The sequence below is a fragment of the Solanum lycopersicum genome, chromosome 11, assembly GCF_036512215.1.
Source record: "Solanum lycopersicum chromosome 11, SLM_r2.1".
Lineage (NCBI taxonomy): Eukaryota > Viridiplantae > Streptophyta > Magnoliopsida > Solanales > Solanaceae > Solanum > Solanum lycopersicum.
Genome location: NC_090810.1, coordinates 5,854,983 through 5,871,385, shown reverse-complemented (window position 1 = coordinate 5,871,385; position 16,403 = coordinate 5,854,983). Strand labels below are relative to the sequence as shown.

At 30.3% G+C, this 16,403-nt stretch overlaps 1 protein-coding gene across 1 annotated transcript; it reads right to left on the bottom strand.

The window, feature by feature from the left end:
• Positions 1 to 3,125: 3,125 nt before the first annotated feature.
• Positions 3,126 to 7,317, bottom strand: LOC101257524 (tonoplast dicarboxylate transporter-like). The gene is made up of 6 exons (NM_001279098.1): positions 6,895 to 7,317; positions 5,628 to 6,138; positions 4,739 to 4,782; positions 4,446 to 4,541; positions 3,624 to 4,137; positions 3,126 to 3,196 (listed from the first exon to the last, which is right to left on the bottom strand). The coding sequence occupies exons 1-6, from the start codon at positions 7,315 to 7,317 to the stop codon at positions 3,126 to 3,128; spliced, it is 1,659 nt and encodes a 552-aa protein (NP_001266027.1).
• Between the last annotated feature and the right edge of the window lie 9,086 nt (positions 7,318 to 16,403).

Genomic DNA, 16,403 nt, shown 5'->3' with positions numbered 1-16,403 from the left:
CAAACCTAAAACAATATGAATAGAGTTGCCAATATGGACTATCTCACCCCATTCGGGCTAATCCATAAATGTTTTGATATTTTACGGGTCAGATTGAGCTAGCCCATTTTTTTTATGGGCCAGAAAATGATCGGCCCAACCCACAAGTATCTGGGCTATAAGTTTGCACACTTTTTTTTTAAAATTATTTTTTAATAATTATTAAATCAAATTATGAATTGCAATTTAAAAACATTATCTTAAATATCGACAAAACCATATCATATGATGATAATATTACTACTTGTTAATCAAATTCATCAATAAAATTATCTTTATAATACTTATTAAGTTTATTTTTCAAGTAGAATTATAAATATCTTAATAAAAATATTAACCTAATTGTTTTGAGCTTGGACTCTCTTTAATTTAAATTTTAATATTATATTATATTTTTTAATTAATTTTTATAAGTCCACGGGCCGGTCCTACTACATTTCTCTAGCCCCACAAATCCGCAGACTTATTCAAGCGGGGCTAAAAAACCCTTTTCTTAAATGGGCCCCAAAAAATCATAGCTCAAACTTATAAATTCCGGGTTAGACCAGGCCGTCCCAACAGGCCTAACCCATATTGACGACTCTAAGTATGAATCTGATTTATAGTTATGTATTTGATACATAACTTATGTATCGTTTACTTTGTATCGAGTGAATGAGTAGTGTATCCACGAATTCTGAAAAATCCAGAACTATTAACACCCAAATTGTTGGAGTTTATGTTCTTCATATTTTTTTTTTAATTTTGTGCTAGTTTTTACAAGAGAGTAGAGATTAGGAAAAATTGTATAAAATAGCAAACTATTAATTCAAATTAAATGCTATAAATATAATTTGATTTAATTGTACTTTATAGCAAACTATAGCTATTTTCACCACTCTCCTTGGTGGAATCTCGCTGGCCACTCTCGTTTGGTGGCAGTCTCACTCGCCTCTCTCGCTTTTTATACAAACACAAATATATAAAATGCGTTTGTGTTTGAATAAAGCGAAAGGAAATTACATAAATACATATATTTTCGTTCACCTCTCCCAAATATCGCCCTCCGCTCTCCCCAGTCTCTCTCGTCACCCTCGCCTCTCTCGCTTATATAAACAAAAATGAAATGTATAAATTGTATTTCTGTTTGTATAAACCGAGAGAAAATTATGTATACACATGCAAATATATATATTTTCATCCTATACACTTATAATTATACAATAAAAATATTCCCCTGCCCAGTTTCTTTTGTTTATCTCTCTTTCTTGTTTTATACAAATTCAAATTGTATATAATTTCTCTCTGTCTCGTTTTATACAATTCGATTCAATTGTATATTCCCTGCCAAGTCTCTTTTATCTTTCTCTCTTTCTCATTTTATATAAATTCAAATTGTATATTAATCTCCCTATACACTTGTAATTATACAATACAAATATTTCCTTGCCCAAGTCTCTTTTGCCTTTCTCTCTTTCTCGTTTTATATAAATTCAAATTGTATATAATTTCTCTTTTTTTTTATACAATTCGCTTCAATTGTATATGTATAGCGAATTATACATAATATATTTACTATAACGCGCAATTATATAAACTTTAATATAGCATACAAATATGAATTTTGTGTTTGTTATATGCAAAAGTTAGCCTGGAGATTATCTAATAGGGCTTATCTTAGAAGTCCTATATAGCACAAACATTTGGGATTTTATGAAAGCCCAATTAGTTGCCTCAATCCCTATCTTTGTATTAGTCAAATGAAATTTTAAATTCTTTATACAATCTAAAGAAATAATCATTAATTATAAAATTATGTTCACACTCAGTCAAACAAAAATTAAATCACATTTTGAATATGAAACAAAACTACAATCTCATTAATAAATAAAAACAAATCTAATTGTACCTCTTAATAAAAGCAACCAATTTATCAATTAAAAAAAAATCTATATTATACCTCAAAATTTCCTATAAATAATACCCTCAACCAATTAGTGTTAACCACTCCATTATCAAAAACATGACTTTCAAATTAACTTCCCTCCTTTTTATTACTCTATCGACTATAGCAATTGCTTCCACCTTCTGTCTTGCTACAAATGATGATCAAAGATTACTTATACAACCAAATATTTGGACAGAGTTGGATCCAAATGACCCTAGAGTGGTGGACATAGCGAAATACGCGGTGAAGGAGGCAACTAAGAGAGCTAAAGGTGTTAGAGTATTTAAGTATGTGAAAGTGAATCAAGCATCCGTTATGCATTTTGATGAATATGATAATACTTATGATCTTCTTGTTGAGGCCACAGAAATGAAATCTAGGGTCACTCAGGAATATATGGCATTTCCTGCAGAAACTTTGGATAAAATAACAAGAAAACCTATTAAGAGATATCTATTGAGCTTTAATCCAACTTCTTAAAATTATCCTAAGTGTATGGTTTAGAAATCTATAATCTTTAATAAACATTTTATTTTTGTGTTATCTTCTCTTTTACCTATGTGTGGTTGATTATTCTGAAATATATCCTTACGAGTTAACGAGATATAGATAAAATCTGTATATACTTTATCATTTTTCGGTTCTCATTTGTAGAATTGTACTGAATATGTTGATATTGTACACGTAAATCGTCTTAAAAGTGTACATATGGATGGATGGACACAAAAAAATCTTATTCTATTTTAATGATTTATTTCTTTAGATTATATAAATAACATATTGAGAAATATAATTGGGCCTATTTCATGGTGTTCTAAATGTTTGGGCTTATAAATTAAGAAGTATTTGAGGAAGAAAATGAGTTTAATTAATAATCATTGGTGTCTTGAGCTCGAATTGCAATAATTAAATATTTGAATTGCAAAACTTAAATACGAAATACATTTCATATTTCATAGCTTAGAACATAAATTGAAAAAAAAAGCCTATACAATAGATACAACTCAACAATAAAAAGTTAATAGGAAAAGAAGACCACCAATTGCAAAAATAGCACAACATCAAGATGACCGTGCAAATATTTTTACATTGTCGATGCATATAACTTTATCTGGCCTTTTATGTATCTCTCTATATTTCTATCTTTGACAAAATTAAACTAGCCACACATATGCAAATAGTTTGTTGATACATTAGTCACACGTTTATCCGTTTCAAACACCATAGGTCCTGAAATAAATTAAAAAAAGACGCATGGTCAATTTTCACATATAATTACTGAACTTTATATATTCACTATAATGATAATTTGTTTGCTAAAGTAACAACATATACATAATTATTGTTATCACTTTAAAATAACTTTAATGTTACTCTTTAGAATTATAAAGTCCAAATCCTTAGAAAACATGAGTCATTAGCTAGGGTTGACTATGTCCCTAACTTTTATACTTCATTAAAATATATCAAAAGGGGAAAAACTAGTAAATGTGGATATTTAATGCTCCTTATATTTTATTTTTTGTGACATATATCATTTAATTCGATAAATAATTTTAAGAAGAAAAGAAAAGAAAAGATATTTGAAACATTTTTATGTGATTATAAAAGCTAAAAGAATCGAAATGAAAACTAAGAAATTTAAAAGAATCTTTACCAAGGGTAGGCATCAAGAAGGATAGAGCAACAATCCCAGCAATTTTCAATGGAAGTCCAGTTTTAATCATGTCCTTGATCTCAATATGTCCAGTAGTAAACCCTACAACATTCGAGGGCGTAGAGGTGGGAAGCAAGAAAGCAAACTGTGAACCAATAGCCCCCGGGATCATGAGTAGGAGGGGATGGATGTGCATAGTCTTCGCGATCTCAATGAGCAATGGGACCATAATGGTTGTGGTTGCATTATTAGATGTGATGAACTCGGTTAGGGTCCCACTTATTAAACATACAGCTGGCGCGATGGCTAAGTAGGGCGCATTTTCCAAGAAATTTAGGGCTCTTGAGAGTACATCAGCTAGACCACTTGACCTAAATCCATCAGCTATTGCAAAACCTGCCCCTAAAAGAAGAATTATATTCCATGGTAATTTTTTGCATTTGTTCCAATCCATTAATTTCTCCCCTGGTTGCTTTTTATTTGGAATTATGAATAATAAGGTTGCCATCATCACCTGAAAAATTAAAAAAATTAAGATCAAACTTTATCAACGACTTTTTTACCTGACATGTTTAAGATTATAAGATTAAACGACGTACATCCTAGTACATTCTATGTGTCTTTTAGTTTACGACCACATAATTCAAAAAGATTTTTTACTTTTTTAAACTTTATATCAAATCAAATTAGACAAATAAAAGAAGTAATAAGTAATGAATGATATGACTTATACCAACCGGTAATATAATAAAATTTACTCTTTAGATTTTTACTTTTTCTTTTTTACGATTTGATTAAATTTGAATTCACAGTCATACTTACACTAACAGTTCCATCACCAGCACGTCCACCAAAGAGGGATCCCCATCCAGGAATATCTTCAGTAATACTTCTTGTCATCCACAGCATTATTAAAATCTGTAACAATTAATAAATAAAATTAATTTAATCAAATAAGTAATCATAAGTCACAATAATAATATAATAAAGAGCAATTCGAAGCACAAGAGTGACACTCTAAAAAGTGTAAACTGTTCCAATATAAATATTAAATAATTATTTTTATTATTCAAAACAATTTTATCGTTAATTCAAAACCCTAATCGAAAACTCACCGAAAATACCGTCAAGATCATCTTTTCAGCAAAAGTCATGGGACCTACACATCACAAAAGTGGGACCAAAATCATTAGAAGTTGTATAAAATAATTGCAGAAAAAAGACTAATAATTTAATTTTCAACAAACAAGTGTAATGAAAATGTGTGGTCAGTAGAGAATAATATTAGTAGCCACAAAAATTCAATTATTTGGAACACTTGTTGATTTGCAATTTCTTGAGGGTATCAAATATCTTCAATCTCTATCACGGATATTAAGAAAAAATAAACGAAACTCTAAAAAGAACAAAGAGAAATATAACTTTCAATATGATAAGTAAAATAAAACCGTATCAAAGTCCTAACATTTAAATAAAAAACAGTCTCAAAATTGACCCCAAAAAAAAAAAAGAGGATATAAGTTAAAAAGGATAATGGAGAAAGACATCTAACCATCAATTCTATTTTTGTAACAAAACAAAGTGATTGCGTAACGAATAACTTGTCTTATTTTTACTTTATTTCATTAATTCCACTTCTATGAACAATTATTTAATACATACTTTAACCACCTTTTGAAAGTCTTATAATCACACAAGTAGTATAACATCAAACATCTTTAAAATCATAGATCCCAAAATTACTCCTTTTTTGAACGTTATGCAGAGACGTCAAGTCACATCACATATATGGATCAGGGTTACATTCGTAACTAATCTAATAATAAAAAAGTACTTTTTAAATATCCGTACTATTCGAAAATAAATTTAATACGATCCATTAGAAATCAATCCGTGCTGGTTAAATAAATTTACGACTTAGAAGATAATTAATTTTTGACAAATTGTTTATTGAAAATTCAGAGAAGTTTTTATACTCTAGATAATGAGCGAAGAAAGTGATACCTAACAAATCAAGCTCCCTCTTCAAATGAGTTTTGTCCAAATAAGTAGAAAGTGCTCTACTCGATCCCTTCCTACAATAAAATAGGCAAAGAATGCCCCACAATGCCAAAAATATAGCCAAAGCCAAAGGGAAAGCAAATGATGACCATGTGCTAAAACTTATAACATTTTCATGAGGAAAATAACTCTTCCACATTCCAATCAATATCAAGTTGACACCTGTCCCTGTCAACGTACTCATTCCACCAATCGACGCAGAGTAGATCACCCCTAAAACAACTGCTTTGCAAAAATTGGTGACCAAATCGTCGTTAGAATTGTTATTTTCTTGATCTCGGTGGCCACTATTGATGCGCGACGGCAGTCGCTGCAGAATTCCAGTGGCCACTGGCATCATCATCACCGTGGCGGCACAGTTGTGCAGCCACATGCTGACAAAAAACGTCGTGCCACAGATACCGAGGAGGAGGAGTGGTGGGTTCAGTGGGTCCCCACAGAATAATAGTGTTATCTGCATAATTGATCATATGGCCCATTGCTCGTTAAATTTTGTCTTAAAACAATAATTCAACTAATTACTAAGAAAAAAATATAAAATATATATTGTGGACAGGTAAGAGAAGCAAATTATTGCGGACACGTAAGATATATATCTCTATCATAAAAGTTTTAAACTTCATAAGTAAAATTTTAAAATAATAATAAAAAGAATTACTTTTTACTTTTCGTTTTTCGATAGTCAAATAAATTAATTTTGACCGAATGTTTGCGTATGTCATCTTCAAATTTTTTAAAATAAAATTTATATAGTTTTAAACTACGTAAAGAGTACCGTAAGTTACAATAATTGATAATTCAAAATGTTAAAAAAATATATGAAAAACTTACGGGTCAAAGATTAACTTGTTTGATTCTCTAAATACGAAAGTGCTACATAAAATGAGACGAAGGGAGTACAAAAGTTTCATCCCTAGCTACTATACCCCCCATCCCACAAACCACTCCCGTCAAAAGAATTAACAACATTTTTTACTTAGAATATAAATGGATCGATCAATATTCAACCACTTGAACGAACCTTATTTATCATAAAGTTTGTGAAACTCTACAATAATTATTTTTCAAAAACAAAGTTGTAGTTCTCCTTATATCTGAATACTGACATACAACGATGTATATAACTTAAACTCTCCGTAATATTGTTATTTTCGAGTAAACGGATCATAAAATAGCGAAAAAATAAGAAGAAGAAATTGGAATTACTCACGTTCAAGGCCAATCTTCTATGGATATTATAATGTTCCACAGCAAGTGCAAGTATAAAGCTTCCAAGTACAAGTGCAATAACATCATCCATGTATGACTGAGCAACCTCGTCGGACGACGAAATTCCGAACAACGGGAAGAGGAACAACGGTGACATGGAAGTTACCGGCATCGGCACCGCCTCCGATAACCACCATGTAAAGATCCATGCAAGAACTCCCAACATATTTGTGCTTGTTGATGGAGCATTTTCCATTTTGATAAATAAGCATATAAATATACATAGTGAAGGTCCTAAAATTGTGAATAAATTTTTTAATGTGAAAACTGATTGAATAAATGAATTCATACTTTGTGACCTATGAATTGGAAGGAGTGGTGTTTTTTGGTCATTATTATTTGTCTCATGATGATCTCCATTCATTTTGGAAAAAAAAATAGAAAACTTGGAGAGAGAAGAAATAAATATTGTTTTGAGATGAAAATGTTAGTGGAGTAGTACTATGTATATATAGAGGCAAATGTTTTGTCATGTTGGAACCAAAAAAAAAAGTATGGTTGTTATGGTAATGTGTTACGTGGAATTGACAGAAATGTACGTGTGAATTCTGATTTAAACGTTATAATTTATAGTTAAAAAGGACTAATTTTCTTTTTGAAATAAAAGAATATAAATTAAGGCAAGTTGAATTCTTAAAAAAGGAAATCTAAGAACCATACTTGTACAACTAACTAAATTATGATATATATTTTTCATGATTTTTCTCTTAATATTCATCTTTCCTAATTTGGTGTGTATATCCTCAAAGGTGTGGGGAGTAATTTCTGGTGATTTAAAACCATCATTATCAAATGGTTCAATTAAATTTCTCCTGATTTGTGCTTCGCGTTTTCGAATCAAAGTTACATACATGATATGTAATAGAAAAATAAAAAGAAAGGACGGAGAATTTTAATGAGAAAGTGAAGTAAATGCAATAAAGAGATAAAATAGATATAACAATTTGAGAGATCGAGAGACATAGAGTTAGAATTTAATACGTGTAATATAAAAGAATAATTGAAAAATGACATTTGATTAATTTTAAGAAAGATAAAAAGAATTGAAGAAAAAGCAAATAATGGCTTATAGAATAGAAAGACTACTGGAAGTCGTTACAGAAAAAAATATTTAATATATATTTAAAAAAAACTAAAAATTTTATATCGATATCTATTTGTGATCTTCGGTGCAAATATTTTTAATATTGATTGCACAACTTAAATCTGTGACTTATATATAATATATGTTTGTTTTTACTATTGTCACATATAAGACTCATTCTAGTGAAGCAATATAATTCATTTTGTAGAATTGGCGATCCAACAAATTATTTGATCGATGAGATAAAAGATAATAATTTTGAAATAGAAAATTATTAAGTTTTTATCGACACGTAGTTAAGTTACAGTTGACACGTAAGCTAACTGTTCTATTTGTCAATTTAGGAACTTTCCTTTTTTAACTTTTTCTATTATACTCTCCATCAAGCAATTTCATATTCTTAGTACATAATTCATATACAATAATACATATAAAAAATATTGTGGGGTAGATCTTGGGACCCACAAAAGAACATGGTAGGATATAATTGTGCCACGTCATAGGTGAACACATGAGTTAACAATAAGAAGATTATAATATGAAAATAGAGTCGTAAACATTCAAATAATCATTCAATTGGATTGTAAAGATTCTCGATTACACTTAAATTATTGTCAATTTCTCAAAATTAAATGTTAATAATAAGTTATATCTATTTTTATATTATTGTGCAATAAAATGATATCTGAAAATAAATGATAAATAATTCGTAAAAATTATGCAATATTATAGTAAAAGAAAAGGTTGAAGGTCCATCATGGGAGAGATAGGTTCGGGTTCAAAATTATACTGTATATATAAATTTAATTATTTTCTAAAATATATATAATTTATATTAGATTTAATTTTCTTGATAAATTTTTTATCTATTTGACTCATTAGTCGATAATGGACTCAAGCTAATATATATATTTTTTTGATAAGAAACACTTTTTTCTATCATTAATATTATTTGGCGTGAATCTGAATTAATTTAATAAGTCGCAAACGTATTCAAAAACTCTTTAATTGGTGAACAACTATTAATTAAAAGCATGATTAAGGTTAAGTAATTTGATTCATAGAATATTTTACAAGTGGCCACTTCTCATACATAAAATGAATATATATCCACAAACCAAAGGCCAAGTTGAAAGTCATTTTCAAAATTAATATTATTAATAAAGAAAATTGGAATATTCAACTGTAAAACCAATAATATAGTTTCAAGTCTAGGCAAAAGATAGATGTTAGCAATTAACAAGTAATTGATAGTCATCTTAAATATTAGTTTAATAATAATAAATCCATTTGATTATGATGAAAATCTTATTATCCATCCGACTCATCATAGTTATCATAGTAAGTTTGAAACTATATTTATTTAATAGTTATGGTCTTGTTTGTTTTTGGTATTCATTTTTTTCTATTATTTCATTTTTTTTTTCATATTTATTGATATTTTGCTTGAATTAAGAACATGTGCATATTCCATCATTCCTTTACTACGTATATTGTTGTTATATTATTTTAATTACAAAACTCACATATATGGCTGAATAGACCAATTAAATATTTTTCAAATAAAAATAACAAAATATTTCTTTTGCTAGATTCAAATTTTAGTGTTGTGAGTCGTATCTTTAGCTTGTATTAATATCATAAGATGTTTTTATGCTCTTAATGAGTTCACTGTTAATTATATTCTAGTTTCAATCAGTTTTTCAAAATAGATATACATGTATAAATATAATTTTTTTAAATTAGTGGATATACGTGCATCCCCGACTTTACATATATTGGTCCGCTTCTGCTCGTGACATTTTCTGGAAAACTCTTTATTTATCTCTCACTTCGATGTATGATCATATCTATAAGGTGCCATATGCTTCTTTTCAAAAGATAAACTTATTAACCTAGAACTATTAACCGTTCTTTTTTACTCCCTTTAATTCATCGCACCGCTTTCTGTCATGGATGATTCAATTATTAATGAAAAAAAAATATTCATTCAACTTCAACCGAAAATATAATAATAGTAACTTATTTTAAGAGGATTTTTTGTAAATATAACACAAATTATTTTTTGAACATATATTTTTCAATAAAAAATCATTTTCTAAAATAATCTGAAACTAATTATTGTAAAGATACTTTTTCTAATCGAGGATGCCATAAGTTTGAATATATATCAATTTAGTTTGGTGCAATGATAATTACTTTGATATTATATTTTCATGAAAATGACATCGTTATTTCTTGATTTGTGAAGATGGACCATCAAGTAATTCAAACCATGCATTATATAATATTGTGGGGTCTATTTGCATTTTAGAGAAAATTTATAGACCAATTAATAAGACTTCCAAATAGAACTAAGGGTGTTTATGGTCCAATGTGAATTGTTTTTTTCTCTAAAATATAATCGAAACAAATTATTTGATTTTTTAAATATCATAATCGATTATTCAGGTAACTTTTAGATAAATATTTATATAGTCAATTTGATTATGTTGTTTCGATTGTTTTATGCTTGATACCAAAATCAAGTCAAATTTTATTTATATATTAAAATTAAAAATCAAAATCAAACAAATCAAATTTATTAAGTTTTTTTCCTTCGATATTATTCTCTATTTGATTGAATTTAATTTATTTTTTTTCCAATTCACAATACCTCAAACGTATATAAAACAAAAATTTCCAATCTAATCCATTGAGGCACCATTAAGGTCAAATATATAGGTCCTCTATTTTTCTTAATTGACCTTATCTTAAATATGACCACAAATATAACTTCACATAACTCATAACCACATGAATGTTGTGGACAAAGGGTCAATTATGAATATTTCCATTTTCCTTTTCCCCCCTTCCTTTCGATATCATGTAATTTGCCTTCAAAATGACCTTTCAAGCCACCCTCGAGCTATCTACTCTAACCTGTCTTTGCTTAACAATATTGCACTAATTAACAACGATAAATTCCAAAAATTTTATATGGTAAGTGGTTCAAATTTTTATCATTTTAGATTGGATATATGCTTAGTAATTACCTTTGTATGGTATTACTAGTTTCAACACAAAAATACAATGTTAAAATAAAATACAAAAAAGAGGCACAAATGTGACCTAGTATGTGAAGCAAGTCAAACTTTAATTTCATAAATTTATGAATGTGTTTGATATGGAAGAAAATATCTATTTCATATTCGGTTGGTCTATTAATTTGGAAAATATTTTCTTCGAATAAACTAAAAAGTTATTTTGTGGGAGGTATAAGGTGTAATAATTTTGAAATAAAATGTAAGATTATTTTTTATTTTGCATTTGATTGGACGTAGACGTAGTCCTTAAATTATTTATCTCACAGTTTATACCATTGTGATGGTGGGATACCTTTTATATATATATATATATATATATATATATATATATATATATATATATATATTGAGATCACTTTTTCATGAATAACTTATCCCGAGATAAATTGTTTTCAACCGAACAATTAAGTTCCTTAAAATTGAGGAAAATTACTTTTATCATGAAAGTTGGAAAAACACTTGATTTTTACTCCACTTAGTAAGCCCCCATTACCACCACCCTGCATGTTGTTCTGATTTCGAAATTAGAATACTTTCTCCTTTTTATATCCAAATGAGAGCGAATCCTACCGGCCCTACTTCCACCTTCAGTAGCATTTATTTAGATTATATATAAATCCTTTTAGGATATCAATTTTTGCATACATACAGAACATAAGAATCAATAATTAATAAGTAAGAAATCTACTTGTTTTCCTTCGTATGAAACGCACTTCTACGTCAATTTGATGCAGCTTCGCTCTTAAAAAATTCAAATTTTAACCCAGCCCATTAAAGTATGGTTAATGGCCCACTTCAACCAAAATAAAACAACAAAAGAAAATTTTGCATAAAAAAGGATTTTTTTTGGGAACTTTCGCGAATAGCCACTAAAAAATAGCCTAATTACTCTCCGTAGCTATAGTTTGATAATTACAATTCGTAGCTACATGTTATAGTGAGGAGAGAGGCGAGCGAGACTAGGAAAGAGGCAAGAGAGAACAAAAAGTGGGAGAGAGGTGAATTGTATATGTATATTGGTTAGATAATTTATTATACATATGTATTTGTATATATTGCAAGCTAGATTGGGAGAGAGAGGAGAGAGGCGAGGGAGATTGGGAGAGGGAGGAGAGAGGCGAGCGAGAGAGGGCAGAGAGTGAGAGATATGTGAATTGTGTATACGTATATTGATTAGATAATTGTATATTATACATATGTATTTGTATATTCTAATGAATAATACATATACAAATGTGGCTAATTATAGGAACTCGAAGTCAGCCCTCATAATTAATGTATAATGTTAGTCATGAGTGGTAATTATAATAAACTATAACTATAATGATTAATTAAGTAGTGTAAGTTTGCTTAACCGCGTAATTTTCTCTTCTTTTTTTTCTTTAATTAAAACCACTGTTCTTGCAAATTTGAATAAATTATATATAGTATTGATTCATATCATCATTTTCCTCAATGGTCCTAGCGTCATTCAAATTCACGACATTTTGCTCATAATACCTACAAAAATACCCAAAGTTTAATCACATTTTTCATTATATATAACATTGATTAATATAATCATTTTCATCTATGGTCCTAATGAGGCTCTATGGTCAAAAGTCACACGCTCTATCACATCATACAAACATGTTTGTAACGGTCTCATTCAGTCGTTATGAGTAGGCCAATGGTGAAATGAATCAGGTTAGAGAATTTTTCGAAGAGTGACTTAAATTTTTTAGGCTAGGCTAGTTTCAGAGGGAATTTAGGTGAGATGAGGTCTAGGGACATTCGAGAATGGATGGGGTGATACATGTAGGTTTGTATTATATTTTCTAGGAATCAATCATACATTAAGGAACCCATAAGACTTCACATAATCAAATTTTGGTGAGTAAAACTCCAAGAATCAATTTCGTTGTGAAGGGGATAGTTCGGGACATCAGGGGAAGCAAGTATGTTGTGAAAATGGAATTTTGAGGGATTTTCGAGTCTATGAAGTTTGTGTAATCTGCTATAGTGGAAGGTGTTCACTAGAGAGGGGTAAGTAGGGATTTTATGCAGATTAAGTTTCATAACTCTTATTTTTTGCATTGTTGTTCTTGGAATCGAGAGAGATAAATTAGGGCCACGAGATTCGTTGATAACAGTAAGTTTGTTACAATATCATTTTACAAATTGATTCTTAAGTCTTAGAATCTAGGATACAACTCCTAAGGGAGATCCTTGACTTAAAATAATGGTGAAAAAGTCTAGTTTAGGTAGAATGATCATGAACTGGTTTAGGGTTAGGGATTTGGTTATAATCCGAATAAAATTAGGTCATTTTGTGATTAATTGTATTTATTGTTTGTTTTAGATCAAGAACAAGTCAAAACACTTCAAAAAAAGGAAAGATCGAGTTCGTTAGAGTTTCCAAGAGGCTTGATGCGAGGAAGGTGATAATTGTATGCCTTTTAGTTTGTGTATATATTATGTCTACTTCATAATACCATCACTTATATAATGCATGTTTTGGGAAGACATAATGATATATGTGAAATGACATCATCGTGATAATCTCATGCATTGAACTTATTTAATTTTCAAGTGTTATTATTGTTCATTGAGATTGTGTTTGTGCATATGATTATTTGTGATTGTTGGTTGACTTGAGTGCCAATCTAATACATGAATACTAATTGTTGGCTTAGGTTTCACGCTTAGTATGATTACTAACTCTGATTTGCTCAGATACTACACCGGTACATTAACAATTAGTGTGTGAGTTCCATGAGAGGATCAAATATGTGTTGTGGTTCCATATAATTGTGATTGAGGCATGCATCCATATATAGGTTTATTTTATGATATGGTGCCTGAGAGTCTATGTATCGATGGTTATGGTTATGCATGTTCCAGCAACTGATACATGACCTCAGTTAAGGGACACTTGACTTCAAAGGGTGATTTACTTTTCTAGGCTGTCATGACTTCCTCTATTTTTTCTTGTCAATCACTTTATCCAAAGACATTAGACTATTTCGTATTTTCTATGTTTGTGGGGCTACATCCCCACTCTTGACTTATTTAGAGTTTTGGTATTATGACTTTTTGTTCTTAGGGGTTTATTTTTGTATAAATATTTTGACTGTTGATTGAGTTTATTGGGACTCCATCCTTGGTTGTTTAAATCTGTTTTTTTCTTCTTATTATTTTTCATGACTTAATTTTCCAAGGGATGTATTGGGATACAGTTTGGGTTATGTAATGACATGATTCCGTTGATACGAAAAAGTCAATGGGAATAGAATTGGGGCCAGAAAACTTTTGAGTAGTAACTTGAGAATTCCTAATCTAGTCCAGAGTTGGATGAAATATGAATCAATGAGGTCAAGGGAATCGGATAATAAATGAGAGATCTAATTATGAATTCGATCACTTCAATAGATATGTAAGACAGTAAAGAACCCGTACGACTTTACGGAATCTAATTTGGCCGGATATAATTTTCGAAACTGATCTTAGTGTGAGCGAGTAATTTTTGAGTGTCATGGGATGAAGGTGTGTTTTGAAATGGGGGTTGAAACTCTTAATTCGATTCTCTGTTTCCCTACAAGCCGCTATGACGGGATTTATCCTACCAGGATGGGGCCGCTGTAGCAGGATTAGTTCCGTTGTAGCGGGACAGTCGCGACTTAAGTAGAGTAAAAATCCCCAAAACGTCATTTTGTGCAAAATTTCATTCTTGAGAGCTATGAAACGACCCAAGGCAAGTTCTTGACAATTTTCATGACTTTTGGTGCTAAAGCTAAGATTTTCACTCCCTGAATATGTTTTTCAATCTGTATTAACATAGTTTTTGGGTAATTGTCATTGAGCGAGGGTTTTGATCTGGAGTTTATGGTGGAAAATCCCTAAGATGGGTATTTGGATCATGGGTTTGACCTAGGATTTATATGTTGATTGTAATTCGGGTAATTAGGCCTTGTTTATTGATCCTTGCGTTAATTGTATGTTTTTAGACCACGAATAAGCAGAAAAAAATCCAAAAAGGGAGGATTCAAGTGCCTTAGAAATTTTAATCTTAGTTTCGAGGTAGGTGATGATTGTGATTATATGTTTGTGTGATATATGTTAGTATGTGCTTCATTGTATTGCATGTATGTATGTGAATATTGCATTATTGATTACACCTAATGTAAGGGGGTATGGACGAATAACTATATGCCATGAATCACCTCTTGCTTGTACGATTATGAGAATGTACATTGTGATTGTGATTGTGGTATGTTGAATAGAGAGGGTGTCACATTCCAACACACTAACTGGGATCGGGTGTCACGTACTGACATACAAATTGGAATGGATGTCACGATTCGACACACTAACTTGGAACGGGTGCCACGATCACTAACAGTTTAGGGAATGGCTCCATAAGAGAACCATTGAATTTGATTCCGTTAGAGGGCCACTGACTTGTCATATATACTTGTTATTGAGAACGTGAAATTGTAGGTTGCTCGTAAAATGATAATGATATTGTATATGTTCGGTGTATGCATGTTTATGATATTGTAATGACTTATGTATGTTTAACTTAATGGGATAGCTGTGTGATCCTACCAGTAATGTGTGGTTGTGCACTAATACTGCATTTGTTCTTTGTTGAGTATAGGACATCTTCAGGCGGCTATTTGATAGACTTCAACTTGGTGACTATTGAGCGTGACTGGATTCAACAGTGAGCCAGTTCTTTCAGGCTGCCATGGATCTCTCTTGTTTAAGTCCATTCTTTTCGAACTCAGACTATTTGTTTAAGGTGTTATCTTAGTTTCGGGGTTGTACCTCTTGTTCTTAGACTTATTATTTGTAGAGTTTTGGTACGATGACTTTCAGGTTCTAGGGGTTGTTCTTCCACATTAGTTTGGCTAGTTTATCTAAACGTTTGGAGTTTATGCGAACTTTATATATTTTCTGCATTTAAACATGCTTCTGTATCTTTAAATTGGTAGTATATGTGTTAAGGTTGCTTAGTTGAGTTGTAGTAAGGATTCTCCTATCAGAAGGTTAGTGTGGGCGTCAATCACAGTGGTCTAGGTCGTGACAGGTTAGTACTTGGTTCTCCTACCAGGTGATTTATTGTGGGTGTCACTTACAACGGTTTGAATCGTCACAATGTAGTTGAACTACAATAACATAAAAAATTAATACATATCAAAAATAAAATGCGGCAAGTTCAAGAATCTACAAATTCCATAGAGATTAATATTAACAAATACTAAAAGATTTCATTAAACTAAAAGTTGTACTAGATCG

Bases quoted from the DNA above. Each gene is read 5' to 3' on its own strand.
- LOC101257524 (NM_001279098.1), bottom strand. From the start codon at position 7,317: ATGAATGGAGATCATCATGAGACAAATAATAATGACCAAAAAACACCA. The intron at 6,139-6,894 runs GTGAGTAATTCC...TCAATTATGCAG, and splicing joins ATAGAAGATTGGCCTTGAAC to ATAACACTATTATTCTGTGG. The intron at 3,197-3,623 runs GTAAAGATTCTT...AATTTATTTCAG, and splicing joins CTTCTTGATGCCTACCCTTG to GACCTATGGTGTTTGAAACG.